Source organism: Oncorhynchus masou, chromosome 21 (assembly GCF_036934945.1).
Source record: "Oncorhynchus masou masou isolate Uvic2021 chromosome 21, UVic_Omas_1.1, whole genome shotgun sequence".
Classification (NCBI taxonomy): Eukaryota; Metazoa; Chordata; class Actinopteri; order Salmoniformes; family Salmonidae; genus Oncorhynchus; species Oncorhynchus masou.
The window spans coordinates 54,893,590-54,911,092 of NC_088232.1; the positions used below are offsets into that span (position 1 = coordinate 54,893,590).

The window sequence follows — 17,503 nt, forward strand, 5'->3', positions numbered from 1 at the left end:
ATATATACCATTTCACTCAATGTATACCATTTCATTCAATGTATACCATTTCACTCAATGTATACCATTTCACTCAATGTATACCATTTCACTCAATGTATACCATTTCATTCAATGTATACCATTTCATTCAATGTATAACATTTCACTCAATATATACCATTTCACTCAATATATACCATTTCACTCAATGTATACCATTTCACTCAATGTATACCATTTCACTCAATATATACCATTTCATTCAATGTATTCCAAAGTAGCAAATATTTAACAACATTTCAGCGCTTTGTATTGAAACGGTTATGAAAGACAATGACATCAAATTTTTAGGCAATTATTAATATCATGTGTTACATAGTGTGCATCTGTGATAACTTTATGTAATAGATCCTCTCTCTCTCAGGCTATGAAAAAGACATGACATTGACTCCTGGGTGTTGAACTTTTGCCCACTCTATAGCCACCCTGGTTATTATATGACCCTGATGGTCATCTACGCAGGTTTGAACATTTTGAATATGTACTCAACATGTACTCTTAAATGTCCACTCAGCACAGCCCTCGGAGCATGGTACATCTCTAGGTTTATGACTTCTAGGGAGTGTTTCCTAGAGGCTGTGCTTCGGCATATGCATTGATAGATTTTTAGACTGATTGACATATTTGTATTATTTTTGTAAAAATACAAATATAACAATATTATTATTATGTTACAGGTGAGACGTACCCAGAAATGTCAACGTCATGTCAAGTGCTCAGATCTGTACAGCAGCCCCATATAATCACGTACAGTTGCTCCAACATACAAGAATGTGTTTACAAGACAGTGATGAAAACAGTTTATATGAGCGCTAATTCAGACATAGAATTTATATATATATTTTGATACCCTTACCCATTCAAAACTGTTGTTACAAAATCACTTCTCATTGTGTTCATTTCAAGGTTTCACAAACAGAAAACATGTAGTGATGTTTCTCGGACTAACACACTGATGAGTTTCCAGTGTAGCCTAGTGGTTAGAGTGTTGGACTAATAACCACAAGGTTGCAAGTTCAAATCCCCGAGTTGACAAGGTACAAATCTGTCGTTCTGCCCCTGAACAGGCAGTTAACCCACTGTTCCCAGGCCGTCATTGAAAATAAGAATGTGTTCTTAACTGACTTGCCTGGTTAAATAAAGGTAAAATTAAAAAAATATTATTTTTTTTTACTAAAGAACAATCATTAAGTCAAAACACAAACAATTATAATGTAATTTGTATACTTGTCATTCTATACTGAAAACAGGTACATTCTGAAAGATTTTGTTGTTGTTGATGTGATAACACATGTTTTGTTTATGTCTCAATTTAGGATAATACTGTTTATATTTTTTATTTTACTTAAATTGTAATATTTTTGTTGTCTCATACCATGCTAATACACTAACAGGCAATGCAAACAGATGTGGAATTAACCCCCCCAAAACAATTGTGTGTCTTTATGGATCAATAATTGATCAAAAATACTAATAGGCAGGATCAGATCCTCTTTCCTATTCAGGCATCATATAATACACAGCCACATGCAAATCCATCAACTCCACCAATGAAACTTTGAAAACCTTAACATGACTGCTGGCAATGTCATTATTTTTGTCACCATCCATCAATGGTTGAATTGTGTTATTGTTCTTTGTACTGAGCTTCCAATGGCTGGAGCCAATCGACAATCGGTAATTGAAAAATACCCAAATAAAACGCATGAAAAGCTGTGCTGTTTTTTGTTGTTATTTTTTGTTGTTCTTACAACAACCAAGTCTTCCTAACATTTGCCATAACTAGTAAGCCTTACATCCTGAATGGGCTACCAAATATGCACCTGGGCACACATGGGAGGGGTGGGAACACATGCCCTTCTAAGTAATTGAGCCGAGAACATAATTGTTATATTGTAATTAAAATCATAGACCCGTAAGAGAACACATGACCAAAGCAAGGCATGATCCATATATAATTAAATTATATATGGAAATATCTCATTAATAAACAAATGTTTGCACAACCAAGGACATGAAAACTGTCTCCAATATGGTTTTTAGCTACTGTATATTATCACACAATACTACACTTTAATTCCTCTTAAAATGTTTACATGTATAATATATCTTTCTAAATATATATATTTAAACTGTTTTCATATAAAATATGTCATTTTTCTCCTTGATCAGGATTTTCTCTCTGTGTGTGTCAACCCACAGCTCATAACCTGACACCTACCCTGCAGCCTGGACACACTCACACACACTCACTCACACACACACACTCACACACTCACTCACACACACACTCACTCACTCACTCACTCACACACTCACTCACACACTCACTCACTCACACACTCACTCACACTCACACACACACACACACACACACACACACACACACACACGCACACACTCACTCACACACTCACTCACTCACACACTCACTCACTCACACACTCACTCACTCACACACTCACTCACACTCACACACACACACACACACACACACACACACACACACACGCACACACTCACTCACTCACTCGCACACACACACACACACACACACACTCACACACACACACACACACTCACTTACTCACACACACACACTCACACACACACACTCACTCACTCACTCACTCACACACACACACACACACACACTCACACACACACACACACACACTCACACACACACACACTCACACACACACTCACACACACACACTCACTCACTCACTCACTCACTCACTCACACACACACACACACACACACACACACACACACACACACACACACACACACACACACACACACACACACAACCTTTGAGGTACGTAGACAGACAGAGCCTGATATTTCATTCAATGTAAATTACATTTTTAAAATCTTTAGTACCGAAATAAATAAATATCACACGTTATTATTGAACCACACTAAATATAAGTGTTTATATGTAATTATTATTGAATTCCTTCCTTAGAGAAAAGGGCCTCCATCCAACACCTCCATTCGTCTCTAAATCCCCATCGTCAAGCTGTGACTGGTTCAGACACGGTCTCTTCCTCGCTTGATCTCCATCGCCATCCAGGTTTCCTATGTTTTCTTTTCCATGATAGATCAACCTTCTTGCCTTTAAGGCCAAGTTCTGTCTTGAGGACAGCAGAGCCCATTGACGTAAATGTTCACGATGTTGGAAAAGAGTTTCCACTTGTTTCATTATTTCAAGGACTTCAAAATAATCTCCCCGTCTAAAGCTAAAGACAGGCACAGAATAGTTGACCTCTGTGCAGAAAATACATACCAACTAAGTGATTTGGTTGCATTTGAACTATTTAATTCAGCACAACCTAAAATTGTCACTTTGGAGTCTGGACTATATGCCACTGAAGAGATTCTTATGGCTTTCGAATCATCTCGACCGCAGACTTCCTCTTCCAATGCGTACCCTGGCAGGGATGTTCCACTCAGGGCCTGTTTGATTTGACATAGAGCAAGTCTTATCTCAAGCCATTCTCTCATCAGAGATCTTTGTGGGCTATACTCAGGCTTGTCTCAGGATGGTAAGTTGGTGGTTGATGATATCCCTCTAGTGGTGTGGGGGCTGTGCTTTGGCAAAGTGGGTGTGGTTATATCCTTCCTGTTTGGCCCTGTCCGGGGGTATCCTCGGATGGGGCCACGGTGTCTCCTGACCCCTCCTGTCTCAGCCTCCAGTATTTATGCTGCAGTAGTTTATGTGTCGGGGGGCTAGGGTCAGTTTGTTATATCTGGTGTACTTCTCCTGCCCTATTCGGTGTCCTGTGTGAATCTAAGTGTGTGTTCTCTAATTCTCTCCTTCTCTCTTTCTTTCTCTCTCTCGGAGGACCTGAGCCCTAGGACCATGCTCCAGGACTACCTGACATGATGACTCCTTGCTGTCCCCAGTCCACCTGGCCGTGCTGCTGCTCCAGTTTCAACTGTTCTGCCTTATTATTATTCGACCATGCTGGTCATTTATGAACATTTGAACATCTTGGCCATGTTATGTTATAATCTCCACCCGGCACAGCCAGAAGAGGACTGGCCACCCCACATAGCCTGGTTCCTCTCTAGGTTTCTTCCTAGGTTTTGGCCTTTCTAGGGAGTTTTTCCTAGCCACCGTGCTTCTACACCTGCATTGCTTGCTGTTTGGGGTTTTAGGCTGGGTTTCTGTACAGCACTTTGAGATATCAGCTGATGTACGAAGGGCTATATAAATACGTTTGAATTTATTTGATCTGCAAGTCAGCAGAAAAACTCCCTGTTTTTGGTTGAAAAAGGGTGCTGAGACAGCTGTTTCACCGTTGAATCGTCTTGTGGTTTCTTGGCGCTCGTAGTGTTCACAGCTCTTACTTAAACTGAGGCATACCTACCCCAGAAATTACTGTTTCATATACAGGCTCCCCAAACAGCAGATCCATAAGTTCACTATAACATTTCCCAACTCTTTCAAATGTTCAAACACACTCCACAGTTCAACAAGGTCACTACACATCAATCATCAGGACAGCTTTATTGCAAACACATGCTTTACCTAAACAGCTGCTCTATCAGGTTACATAAGCACTCACTCGATAGCGTGAGAACATCCGGACAGGACGTACATAAATGGGCATAACCACGTGATACATAAAATTGGTCTTCAATCACTTTCGGACACATGCCATCTACTGTATTCTCGTTCTCATGTTTCTTGGCCCAGGCAAGTCTCCTCTTCTTATTGGTGTCCTTTTAGTAGTGGTTTCGTTGCAGCAATTCGACCATGAAGACCTGATTCACACAGTCTCTCTGAACAGTTGTTGTTGAGATGTGTCTGTTACTGGAACTCTGTGAGGCATTTATTTGGGCTGCAATCTGAGGTGCCGTTAACTCTAATGAACTTATCCTCTGCAGCAGAGGTAACTCTGGTTCTTTCCTGTGGCGGTCCTCATGAGAGCCAGTTTCATCATAGCACTTGATGGTTTTTGCGACTGCACTTGAAGAAACTTTAAGTTCTTGAAATTTTCCAGACTGACTGACCTTCATGTCTTAAAGTAATGACGGACTGTTGTTTCTTGTTGTTTCTCGTTGCTTATTTGAGCTGTTCTTGCCATTATATGGACTTTGTCTTTTACCAAATAGGGCTATCCTCTGTACACCACATAACATGGCACAACATAACTGATTGTCTCAAACGCATTAAGAAGGAAAGAAGTTCTACAAATTAACTTTTAACAAGGCACTCCTTTAACAAGGTTCATTGAAATGCATTCCAGGTGACTACCCCATGAAGCTGGTTGATAGAATTCCAAGCGTGTGCAAAGCTGTCATCAAGGCAAATTGTGGCTACTTTGAAGAATCTCAAATCTCAAATATATTTTGATTTGTTTAACACTTTTTTTGGTTGCTACATGATTCCGTATGTGTTATTTAATAGTTTTGATATCTTCAGTATTATTCTACAATCTAGAATATAGTCAAATTAAAGAAGAAACCCTTGAGTATGAGTAGGTGTGTCCAAACTTTTGACTGGTACGGTAGGTGTTCCTTTTGTCCAGATGGGGAAGGGAAGTGTGAAGTGCAATTGAGATTGCGTCATCTGTGGATCTTTTGGGGCGGTATACGAATTGGAGTGGGTCTAGGATTTTCGGGATTTGATGGTGTTGATGTGAGCCATGACCAGCCTTTCTCACTTCTTTGTCCATAATAATGCAATGTTTAAAACAGCTAGGCACTTGGAACTGGAAAATCTCCGACTACAGTGTGTTCAAGACAACTGGGAACTCTGAAAAAAATGAGCTCCAACTGGATTTGATTTTTTTGGAACGGTTATCCAACTCGGAATTCCAACTCGGGAACTCGGGCCTCTTTCAAGCTCCTACTTTCCGACCTGAAGATCATTGACTTCATACTAGACCTATTTTCTGAGTTTCCAGTTGTATTGAAAGCACCGTAATAATCTTATTGTGTCGGCTATACGTGCGCTCTAGCCAACAGTGTGCGGATCGAGATGTTGGCAAGAGCACACTTGCAGTTGTGGAAACTCAATTATCATACTTTAATAAAAGTAAAGATACCTTAATAGAAAATGACTCAAGTAAAAGTGAGTCACCCAGTAAAATACTACTTGAGTAAAAGTCTAAAAGTATTTGGTTTTAAATGTACTTAAGTATCAAAAGTAAAAGTAAAAGTATGACTAATTTAAAATTCCTTATATTAAGCAAACCAGATAATTACCAGGGATGTTCTCTGTCTTGTGAGTCCTCCAGGTCAGAGGCAGTAGGGATGACCAGGGATGTTCTCTGTTTAGTGAGTCCGCCAGATCAGAGGCAGTAGGGATGACCAGGGATGTTCTCTGTTTAGTGAGTCCTCCAGGTCAGAGGCAGTAGGGATGACCAGGGATGTTCTCTGTTTAGTGAGTCCGCCAGATCAGAGGCAGTAGGGATGACCAGGGATGTTGTCTGTTTAGTGAGTCCTCCAGATCAGAGGCTGCAGGGATGACCAGGGATGTTCTCTGTTTAGTGAGTCCTCCAGATCAGAGGCAGTAGGGATGACCAGGGATGTTCTCTGTCTTGTGAGTCCTCCAGGTCAGAGGCAGTAGGGATGACCAGGGATGTTCTCTGTTTAGTGAGTCCGCCAGATCAGAGGCAGTAGGGATGACCAGGGATGTTCTCTGTTTAGTGAGTCCTCCAGGTCAGAGGCAGTAGGGATGACCAGGGATGTTCTCTGTTTAGTGAGTCCTCCAGATCAGAGGCTAGAAGGGATGTTCTCTGTCTAGTGAGTCCTCCAGGTCAGAGGCAGTAGAGATGACCAGGGATGTTCTCTGTTTAGTGAGTCCTCCAGATCAGAGGCAATAGGGATGACCAGGGATGTTCTCTGTTTAGTGAGTCCTCCAGATCAGAGACAGTAGTGACGACCAGGGATGTTCTCTGTTTAGTGAGTCCTCCAGATCAGAGGCAGTAGGGACGACCAGGAGGATGTACTTTGCTGTAAAATGCTGTGGCTCAAATATGCTTGTTGGGCTCTCAACGATTCATCTAAGGGTGGTTTGTCGACCAGCTTCATTATTGCAATAATTAGTCGACGTTATAAGATCTGAATAAAGTAAAATCCTGATTGGTGATTGGCCTTGTCTCTCCTCATTATTGATTAGTATTTCCATGATATACCAGAGTGGGTAGACTCGCTATATAACGCAATTTTTTTGTGAGAAAATCATCGGTAGACGACTCTGTCAATCACTTGTATTTTTTATTCACTACATGGGAATTTATTCGCAAAAAAAGTATTTTCATGTGCACTATGTCATCACGCACAGCCTTTTATCTGCAACAAGTTCATTTGACGAATACACGTCTGGTGGGAAAATTAGCATTTTTTTTAAATTAGGATTTTTGAATATTTGCATGAAAATTGGTTGCCAGTTGGATGGAAACAAAGCTATAGAAACAATTTATTTGCAAATCTTTAATTGGGGCATCAAGATAGCCTAGTGGTTAGAGCAGTGGACTAGCAACTGGACGGTTGCATGTTCAAACCCCCGAGCTGTTGTTCTGCCCCTGAACAGGCAGTTAACCCACTGTTCCTAGGCTGTCATTGAAAATAAGATTTTGTTCTTAACTGACTTGCCTAGTTAAATAAAGGTTAAATAAAAATTGCCTGCAATTTTATAAACAGAAGTAACCGCAGATGAATGGGTCAGGCATTAGGGCTGCAGGTAGCCTAGTGGTTAGAGTGTTGGGCCAATAACTGTAAAGGTTGCTTGATCAAATCCCTGAACAAGGCAGTTAACCTACTGTTCCTAGGCTGTCATAAATCAAATCAAATCAAATGTATGTACATCAGCTGATATCTCAAAGTGCTGTACAGAAACCCAGCCTAAAACCCCAAACATCAAGCAATGCAGGTGTAGAAGCACAGTGGCTAGGAAAAACTCCCTAGAAAGGCCAAAACCTAAGAAGAAACCTAGAGAGGAACCAGGCTATGTGGGGTGGCCAGTCCTCTTCTGGCTGTGCTGGGTGGAGATTATACTAAATAAGAGATCACACTAAATAAGAATTTGTTCATAATTGACTTGCCTAGTTAAATAAAAGGTCAATTACATTTCTTCCTCTCTGGCTGGTTGCCACAATGTTGAAATTGTCTATATTGTAAAAATGTATGAAAACTAAGATTAGCTTTTTTTTCTAATGTAAGGTTAAGCATAAGGTTAGCAGTGTGGTCAAGGTCAGGTTAAGCATCACATTTTTAAGACGAATGTATGAAACTAAAATGAGCTTTTGTTTCTTAATGTAAGGTTAAGCATAAGGTTAGCAGTGTGGTCAAGGTCAGGTTAAGCATCACATTTTTAAGAAGATAAAATCTATAAATAGGCGGGGGCGGGGGTATGACTTTGTGCTTGTGGTAACTCGTCGACAACTAGGCAAGTTTCGGTTCTCCTCGGAGCAGAGGGGAAATGGACACGTATGGAGGGGGTGAGACTTTGTGGCAGTGGTAACTAGTGACTACTAGGCTAGTTTCGGTTCTCGGAGCGGAAACGGACACGTATGGAGGGGGGAGGGGGTATGACTTTGTGGCTGTGGTAACTATGGAAGGGGGCGGTTCGCTACGCAGCAGCGTGTTGGCGTCATGTTAAATGGTCGATGAGTCATGACAACGCAGAAAACGAGGAACAAGGAAGACGTCGAGTTTCAAAAGGAGTCAGTTTCTGTCTAATCAACCACCACAAATTAATCAAATCTTAAAATGTCTCACTTTAGAAAGAGAGATTGGAAACCAGGTAAGATTGATGATGAGCTAGCTTGAAATTGTCAGTTTCGTCGCGTAACCAAGGAAAGGTACCTAGCTATATAACACCAACGTTAGCTAGCTAACGTTAGCCACTACTGCATTTGAGTTAACCTTATTAAGTTAACAAACTTCAGCTCCTGTTTTCTTCAGCTTGTGCTCTAGCGTGTAGGAAGGAGCAGGTGGCTCTAGGACGAGGTGGTAACACATGTAAACATCAACCACGCACGTTAATAGAAAATTGTTGTCATTCTGAACATAATTAGCTTGCTATGCCATTGAACGTTAGTTATCGAAGAAGCGCACACAGACATGTGGTAACATTTCCTGAAGTCTCTGATCATATTTTCTCTTCACATCATCAGATCATGTCATCATGCAGGAGAATCCACACATTTTGCATACCCACGTGAGTTGTGTGTGTGTGTGTGTGTGTGTGTGTGTGTGTGTGTGTGTGTGTGTGTTTCCCAGCTACTGTATATAGTTAGCTATATAGCCTCATGGTTCCCAGCTACTGTATATAGTTCGCTATATTGCCTCATGGTTCCCAGCTACTGTATATAGTTAGCTATATTGCCTCATGGTTCCCAGCTACTGTATATAGTTAGCTATATTGCCTCATGGTTCCCAGCTACTGTATATAGTTAGCTATATAGCCTCATGGTTCCCAGCTACTGTATATAGTTAGCTATATAGCCTCATGGTTCCCAGCTACTGTGGCCAAAATCAACTTGAATCTCTCTCACTGACAGGAAGCTATGGTGGATCTGATAAATGGACGAACCACTAATTACACCTTTATGGACGCCTTTAACTATGGCCTGTTGGGTAAGAACATACAGTTCTGAGTGGTACTCTGTTCCCTATAAATGACTAGATTGATAAGAAATACTGTTTAGCTAGTACATTTTTGTTAAGAAATCTTTGAATGATTCAAGTCATATGCTGTTGCTGATAGCAAGGTCATGTTCAGGTCAACTCAGAGTCTGTGTCCAAAACGGCACCCTGTTCTCTATGTAGTGCACTACTTTAGACAAGAGCCATGTGGACCCTGGTCCCCTATGCAGTACACTGCTATAGACAAGAGCCATATGGACCCTGGTCCCCTATGCAGTACACTACTTTAGACTACAGCCATGTGGACCCTGTTCCCCTATGCAGTACACTACTTTAGACTACAGCCATGTGGACCATGGTCCCCTATGTAAGTGCACTACTTTAGACTAGAGCCATATGGACCCTGTTCCCCTATGCAGTACACTATTTATTGATTTAGTTCAGCATTTCCCAGTCCTGATCCCGGGGACCGCAATTAATACACATTCTATTTTTTTCCCACAATGCTCTACACAGCTGACTGAAATAATCAAAGCTTGATGATGTTGATTATTTGAATCCCCTGTATAGTGCTGCTAAGGACAAACATGTGCACTCCTTTGGGTCCCCAGGACCAGGATTGGGAAAGACTGCTTTAGTTCATCAACAGATATGAGTTATTGTTGTCTATTGCCATGCATTTCACCTCATATTTGATTTCCAGGTCTTGGTAGTGTCAACCCCTTCGTGGGTGACTATATTGACGATGAATACGACGATGACAACGACTATTATGATGACAAAAAACGCAAAGATAAAAAAGCCTATTGCGGTTTTACACACAATTTTTTAGGGCATAGTAGCTCAAAGCTACCCTTAACCCCACACCCATGTATAAGACAACTCACTCCTGAGGTAAGATGCCAAACAACTTTTTCAGTCAATCACATAATTTTGTTTTACATTCAACATAGAGGATGTTTTTACTGAGAATAACTTTCCCTTTTAGGAGGCTGAAAAAAATGGCAGGGAACTAATAGAAGAAGAGAGCAAACTAAAAGAAAAAGCAGAAAAGAAAAGACTGAAAAAGAAGGTTAGTATCTGTCTGTCTGTAGTGTCTGTCTGTCTGTAGTGTCTGTCTGTCTGTAGTGTCTGTCTGTCTGTAGTGTCTGTCTGTCTGTAGTGCCTGTCTGTCTGTAGTGCCTGTCTGTCTGTAGTGCCTGTCTGTCTGTAGTGCCTGTCCGCCTGTCTGTAGTGTCTAGTATCTGTCTGCCTGTCTGTAGTGTCTAGTATCTGTCTGTAGTGTCTAGTGTCTGTCTGTCTGTGTAGTGTCTAGTGTCTGTCTGTAGTGTCTAGTATCTGTCTGCCTGTCTGTAGTGTCTAGTATCTGTCCGCCTGTCTGTAGTGTCTAGTATCTGTCTGCCTGTCTGTAGTGTCTAGTATCTGTCTGTAGTGTCTAGTGTCTGTCTGTCTGTGTAGTGTCTAGTGTCTGTCTGTAGTGTCTAGTATCTGTCTGCCTGTCTGTAGTGTCTAGTATCTGTCTGCCTGTCTGTAGTGTCTAGTATCTGTCTGCCTGTCTGTAGTGTCTAGTATCTGTCTGTAGTGTCTAGTATCTGTCTGCCTGTCTGTAGTGTCTAGTATCTGTCTGCCTGTCTGTAGTGTCTAGTATCTATCTGTCTGTGTAGTGTCTGTCTGTGTGTAGTGTCTAGTATCTGTCTGTCTGTTGTGTCTAGTGTCTCTGTCTAAATCAAATCAGCATTTATTGGTCACATACACATGGTTAGCAGATGTTAATGCGATTTGCAGCGAAATGCTTGTGCTTCTAGTTCCGACCATGCAGTAATATCTTAACAAGTAATCTAACCCAACAATTTCACAACAACTACTTTAAATACACAAGTGTAAAGGGATAAGAATATGTACATATAAATAAATGGATGAGTGATGGCCAAACGATGTAGGCAAAATGCAGTAGATGGCATAGAGTACAGTATATACATGTGAGATGAGTAATGTAGGGTATGTAAACATCATATAAAGTGGCTAGTGATAAATGTATTACATCAAGATACAGTAGATGGTGTAGAGTACAGTATATACCCTACATTACTCATCTCATATGTATGTAAACATATGATGTGGCATTGTTTAAAGTGGCTCGTGATACATTTATTACATCGATTTTTCCATTATGAAAGTGGCTGGAGTTCAGTCAGTATGTTGGCAGCAGCCACTCAATGTTAGTGATGACTGTTTAACAGTCTGATGGCCTTGAGATAGAAGCTGTTTTTCAGTCTCTCGGTCCCAGCTTTGATGCACCTGTACTGACCTCGCCTTCTGGATGATAGCGGGGTGAACAGGCAGTGGCTCAGGTGGTTGTTGTCCTTGATGGTCTTTGGCCTTCATCACACTTCCTGTGATATCGGGTGCTGTGGGTGTCCTGGAGGGCAGGCCGTTTGTCCCTGGTGATGCGTTGTGCAGACCTCATTACCCTTTGGAGAGCCTTACGGTTGTTGGTGTCTGTCTGTCTAGTGTCTGTCTGTAGTGTGTCTGTCTATAGTGTCTATTGTCTCTGTCTAAATTAAATCAAATTTTATACCAGGGTTCTCCCCAGATCTGGTCACTATGCCAGGGTTCTCCCCCAGATCTGGTCACTATGCCAGGGTTCTCCCCCAGATCTGGTCACTATGCCAGGGTTCTCCCCCAGATCTGGTCACTATGCCAGGGTTCTCCCCCAGATCTGGTCACTATGCCAGGGTTCTCCCCCAGATCTGGTCACTATGCCAGGGTTCTCCCCCAGAGCTGGTCACTATGCCAGGGTTCTCCCCCAGATCTGGTCACTATGCCAGTGTTCTCCCCAGATCTGGTCACTATGCCAGGGTTCTTCCCAGATCTGGTCACTATGCCAGGGTTCTCCCCCAGATCTGGTCACGATGCCAGGGTTCTCCCCCAGATCTGGTCACGATGCCAGTGTTCTCCCCAGACCTGGTCACTATGCCAGTGTTCTCCCCAGACCTGGTCACGATGCCAGGGTTCTTCCCAGATCTGGTCACTATGCCAGTGTTCTCCCCAGATCTGGTCACGATGCCAGTGTTCTCCCCAGACCTGGTCACGATGCCAGGGTTCTCCCCCAGAGCTGGTCATTATGCCAGGGTTCTCCCCCAGATCTGGTCACGATGCCAGTGTTCCCCCCAGATCTGGTCACGATGCCAGTGTTCTCCCCAGATCTGGTCACTATGCCAGGGTTCTCCCCCAGATCTGGTCACTATGCCAGGGTTCTTCCCAGATCTGGTCACTATGCCAGTGTTCTCCCCAGATCTGGTCACTATGCCAGGGTTCTCCCCCAGATCTGGTCACTATGCCAGTGTTCTTCCCAGATCTGGTCACTATGCCAGTGTTCTTCCCAGATCTGGTCACTATGCCAGGGTTCTCCCCCAGATCTGGTCACTATGCCAGGGTTCTTCCCAGATCTGGTCACTATGCCAGGGTTCTCCCCCAGATCTGGTCACTATGCCAGTGTTCTCCCCAGAGCTGGTCACTATGCCAGGGTTCTCCCCCAGATCTGGTCACTATGCCAGTGTTCTTCCCAGATCTGGTCACTATGCCAGTGTTCTCCCCAGAGCTGGTCACTATGCCAGGGTTCTCCCCCAGATCTGGTCACTATGCCAGTGTTCTTCCCAGATCTGGTCACTATGCCAGTGTTCTCCCCAGATCTGGTCACTATGCCAGGGTTCTCCCCAGATCTGGTCACTATGCCAGTGTTCTTCCCAGATCTGGTCACTATGCCAGGGTTCTCCCCAGATCTGGTCACTATGCCAGGGTTCTCCCCAGATCTGGTCACTATGCCAGTGTTCTTCCCAGATCTGGTCACTATGCCAGGGTTCTCCCCCAGATCTGGTCACTATGCCAGGGTTCTTCCCAGATCTGGTCACTATGCCAGGGTTCTCCCCCAGATCTGGTCACTATGCCAGGGTTCTCCCCCAGATCTGGTCACTATGCCAGTGTTCTTCCCAGATCTGGTCACTATGCCAGGGTTCTCCCCAGATCTGGTCACTATGCCAGGGTTCTCCCCAGATCTGGTCACTATGCCAGGGTTCTCCCCAGATCTGGTCACTATGCCAGGGTTCTCCCCCAGATCTGGTCACTATGCCAGGGTTCTCCCCAGATCTGGTCACTATGCCAGGGTTCTCCCCAGATCTGGTCACTATGCCAGGGTTCTCCCCAGATCTGGTCACTATGCCAGGGTTCTTCCCAGATCTGGTCACTATGCCAGGGTTTTCCCCCAGAGCTGGTCACTATGCCAGTGTTCTCCCCAGATCTGGTCACTATGCCAGTGTTCTCCCCCAGATCTGGTCACTATGCCAGGGTTCTCCCCAGATCTGGTCACTATGCCAGGGTTCTCCCCCAGATCTGGTCACTATGCCAGGGTTCTCCCCAGATCTGGTCACTATGCCAGGGTTCTCCCTCAGATCTAGTCACTATGCCAGGGTTCTCCCCAGATCTGGTCACGATGCCAGGGTTCTCCCCAGAGCTGGTCACTATGCCAGGCTTCTCCCCCAGAGCTGGTCACTATGCCAGGGTTCTCCCCCAGATCTGGTCACGATGCCAGGGTTCTCCCTCAGATCTGGTCACGATGCCAGGGTTCTCCCCAGATCTGGTCACTATGCCATGGTCCTCCCCAGATCTGGTCACTATGCCAGGGTTCTCCCCCAGATCTGGTCACTATGCCAGGGTTCTCCCCAGATCTGGTCACAATGCCAGGGTTCTCCCCAGATCTGGTCACTATGCCAGGGTTCTCCCCAGATCTGGTCACTATGCCAGGGTTCTCCCCAAATAAGAGGGGTTGCTGTGTCACCTTGTTGTCTTGGCTGTGCCACTATGTAAAGATTTCTCAGCAAATGAAACTGATATTTAGTCATAATAGTTACTATCTCTGATCGGCTGCACATTTGGACACAGCGTGCTCAGGATGCTGTCAGGTTCTCCTTGGGGTCATGAGAGGGGCTGAACCAAATGTTTGATGTATTATAATAATTGATTATGCTTATGTTGTATTAATAGAAGAGGAAGGGCTATAAGACCCTCCCCCTTGCATGTATAGGGTTCTCAACTATATATATATATATATATATATGGTTTAATATTTTTCCACAGTTATTTTCTAGTCCCAGCCTCTTATAAAGAAACAGTCACACATCTCTTAGACCAAGACAACTCTGCAGGGGAGTGAAAGAGATAAGAGACTAGTCAAACATTCTACTGTAAATCAACTTGGGGAGTGGACATTAACTGCTGAGTCTTCAGATAACACTGAAACGATTGTTTGAAAAGCTGCGTAGGCATGGGTTTGGTCTCATGAGTAGAAGGTAATGACTTAGGCAGTGACATCATTAAGATATGACTGCAGGCATTATAAAACAACTTGAACCCTTTACTATTTTGCAGAACTTACTCGGAAACGTGCGTGCTATGTTCCTGTTGTCAACCACTGTCTGCAATTGCGTTAATAAAGTTTTTTGATTGATTTCCTTAACTTCTCTAGGATATGTGGGATGGTAGAGTCCTGGCAAACTTCCAGTGGAAATGCAGAGCGTCAAATTCAACTAAATTACTGTAAAAATGAAACTTTCATCAAATCACACATGCGATAGACCAAATTAAAACTACACTTGTTGTGAATCCAGCCAACATGTCAGATTTCAAAAAGGCTTTACGGCAAAAGCATACGATGCTATTATCGGAGTATAGCACCTCAGCAAACAAACATGGACAATCATGCTTCAACCCACCAGGCTCGACACAAAACGCTGAAATAACAATATAATTCAAGCCTTAACTTTGAAGATCTTCCTCTTTTGGCACTCCAATATGTCCCATAAACATCATAAATGGTCCTTTTTGTTTGATAAATTCTGTTGATACATATCCAAAATGTCAATTTATTTGGCACGTTTGATTCAGAAAAACACTGGTTCTAACACGCGCGACATGGCTACAAAATATCTGAAAAGTTTCCTGTAATCTTCGTATCAGGAAAGTTGTTTGAAATGTTTGGACAACTTAAGGTATTTTTTTTTTTGCGTAAATAATCAATTAAATTAAACGGAATAAACAGCGTTCAATACCGGAGGCAAACAAAGTGGAGCGTGCTTTCAGGTCACACGCCTCTAACAGAGGTCACTTCCTTCAAGCCTTGTTCTGATCAGTGCTACTTCTTCATTTCTCAAAGGAAAAACCTGAACCAATTTCTAAAGACTGTTGACATCCAGTGGAAGCGATAGGAACTGCAAGCCAGAAAACATTCTGAATGGTTTGTCATTGGGGTTTCGCCTGCCAAATAAGTTATGTTATACTCACAGACATCATTCAAACAGGCCGTCATTGTAAATAAGAATTTGTACTTAACTGACTTGCCTATTAAAAGTTGAATTAAATACCGCCTGTAGTGTCTGTCTGTCCTGCCTGTAGTGTCTCTGTCTGTCCCGCCTGTAGTGTCTCTGTCTGTCCCGCCTGTAGTGTCTCTGTCTGTCCCGCCTGTAGTGTCTCTGTCTGTCTGTCCCGCCTGTAGTGTCTCTGTCTGTCTGTCCCGCCTCTAGTGTCTGTCTGTCCCGCCTGTAGTGTCTCTGTCTGTCCCGCCTGTAGTGTCTCTGTCTGTCCCGCCTGTAGTGTCTCTGTCTGTCCCGCCTGTAGTGTCTCTGTCTGTCTGTCCCGCCTGTAGTGTCTCTGTCTGTCTGTCCCGCCTGTAGTGTCTCTCTGTCTGTCCCGCCTGTAGTGTCTGTCTGTCTGTCCCGCCTGTAGTGTCTGTCTGTCTGTCCCGCCTGTAGTGTCTGTCTGTCTGTCCCGCCTGTAGTGTCTGTCTGCCTGTCCCGCCAGTCATGGGATCCAAGTGGTCTTCACCCTCCAGAGAACCTCCAGAGAACCACCTGTTGTTCTTATGCAGGTATTTTTCTCTGTCACCTCCCACAGCGACAGAAGGAGAGGAGACGTGCAGGAAAAGAAAAGGAGTCTGTAAGTATGTTTCTGTTCCACTTTCACTCTACTGCCCCCCCCCACTGGTGGAGAGTCACTCTACTGCCCCCCCCCACTGGTGGAGAGTCACTCTACTGCCCCCCACACTAGTGGAGAGTCACTCTACTGCCCCCCCCCACTAGTGGAGAGTCACTCTACTGCCCCCCCACTAGTGGAGAGTCACTCTACTGCCCCCCCCACTAGTGGAGAGTCACTCTACTGCCCCCACTAGTGGAGAGTCACTCTACTGCCCCCCCCCCCCACTAGTGGAGAGTCACTCTACTGCCCCCCACTAGTGGAGAGTCACTCTACTGCCCCCCCACTAGTGGAGAGTCACTCTACTGCACCCCCACTAGTGGAGAGTCACTCTACTGCCCCCCCCCCACTAGTGGAGAGTCACTCTACTGCCCCCACTAGTGGAGAGTCACTCTACTGCCCCCCCACTAGTGGAGAGTCACTCTACTGCCCCCCCACTAGTGGAGAGTCACTCTACTGCCCCCCACTAGTGGAGAGTCACTCTACTGCCCCCCCACTAGTGGAGAGTCACTCTACTGCCCCCCTAGTGGAGAGTCACTACTAGTGGAGAGTCACTCTACTGCCCCCCCCACTAGTGGAGAGTCACTCTACTGCCCCCCCCACTAGTGGAGAGTCACTCTACTGCCCCCCCTAGTGGAGAGTCACTCTACTGCCCCCCCACTAGTGGAGAGTCACTCTACTGCCCCCCCACTAGTGGTGTGTCAGTCTACTGCCCCCCCCCACTAGTGGAGAGTCACTCTACTGCCCCCCCCCCCACTAGTGGAGAGTCACTCTACTGCCCCCCCACTAGTGGAGAGTCACTCTACTGCCCCCACTAGTGGAGAG

At 44.2% G+C, this 17,503-nt stretch overlaps 1 protein-coding gene and 1 long non-coding RNA gene across 3 annotated transcripts in view; both read left to right on the forward strand.

Annotated features, from left to right (window-relative positions):
* The first annotated feature begins 409 nt into the window (after nt 1-409).
* LOC135507446 (uncharacterized) lies at nt 410-1,757 on the forward strand. Its single transcript, XR_010450668.1, has 2 exons — nt 410-504; nt 720-1,757. It is a non-coding gene; the product is annotated as an uncharacterized LOC135507446 (long non-coding RNA).
* A 6,889-nt stretch (nt 1,758-8,646) lies between these two features.
* LOC135508542 (nuclear receptor corepressor 2-like) overlaps nt 8,647-17,503 on the forward strand; it is a 40,563-nt gene continuing 31,706 nt past the window's right edge. For both annotated transcript variants that reach the window (XM_064928800.1, XM_064928801.1), the window contains exons 1-6: nt 8,647-8,810; nt 9,184-9,227; nt 9,571-9,646; nt 10,359-10,549; nt 10,644-10,727; nt 16,601-16,642. In XM_064928800.1, coding sequence (XP_064784872.1) covers nt 8,777-8,810; nt 9,184-9,227; nt 9,571-9,646; nt 10,359-10,549; nt 10,644-10,727; nt 16,601-16,642 — 471 coding nt within the window. In that variant the 5' untranslated portion in view covers nt 8,647-8,776. The remainder of the gene's footprint in view (nt 8,811-9,183; nt 9,228-9,570; nt 9,647-10,358; nt 10,550-10,643; nt 10,728-16,600; nt 16,643-17,503) is intronic.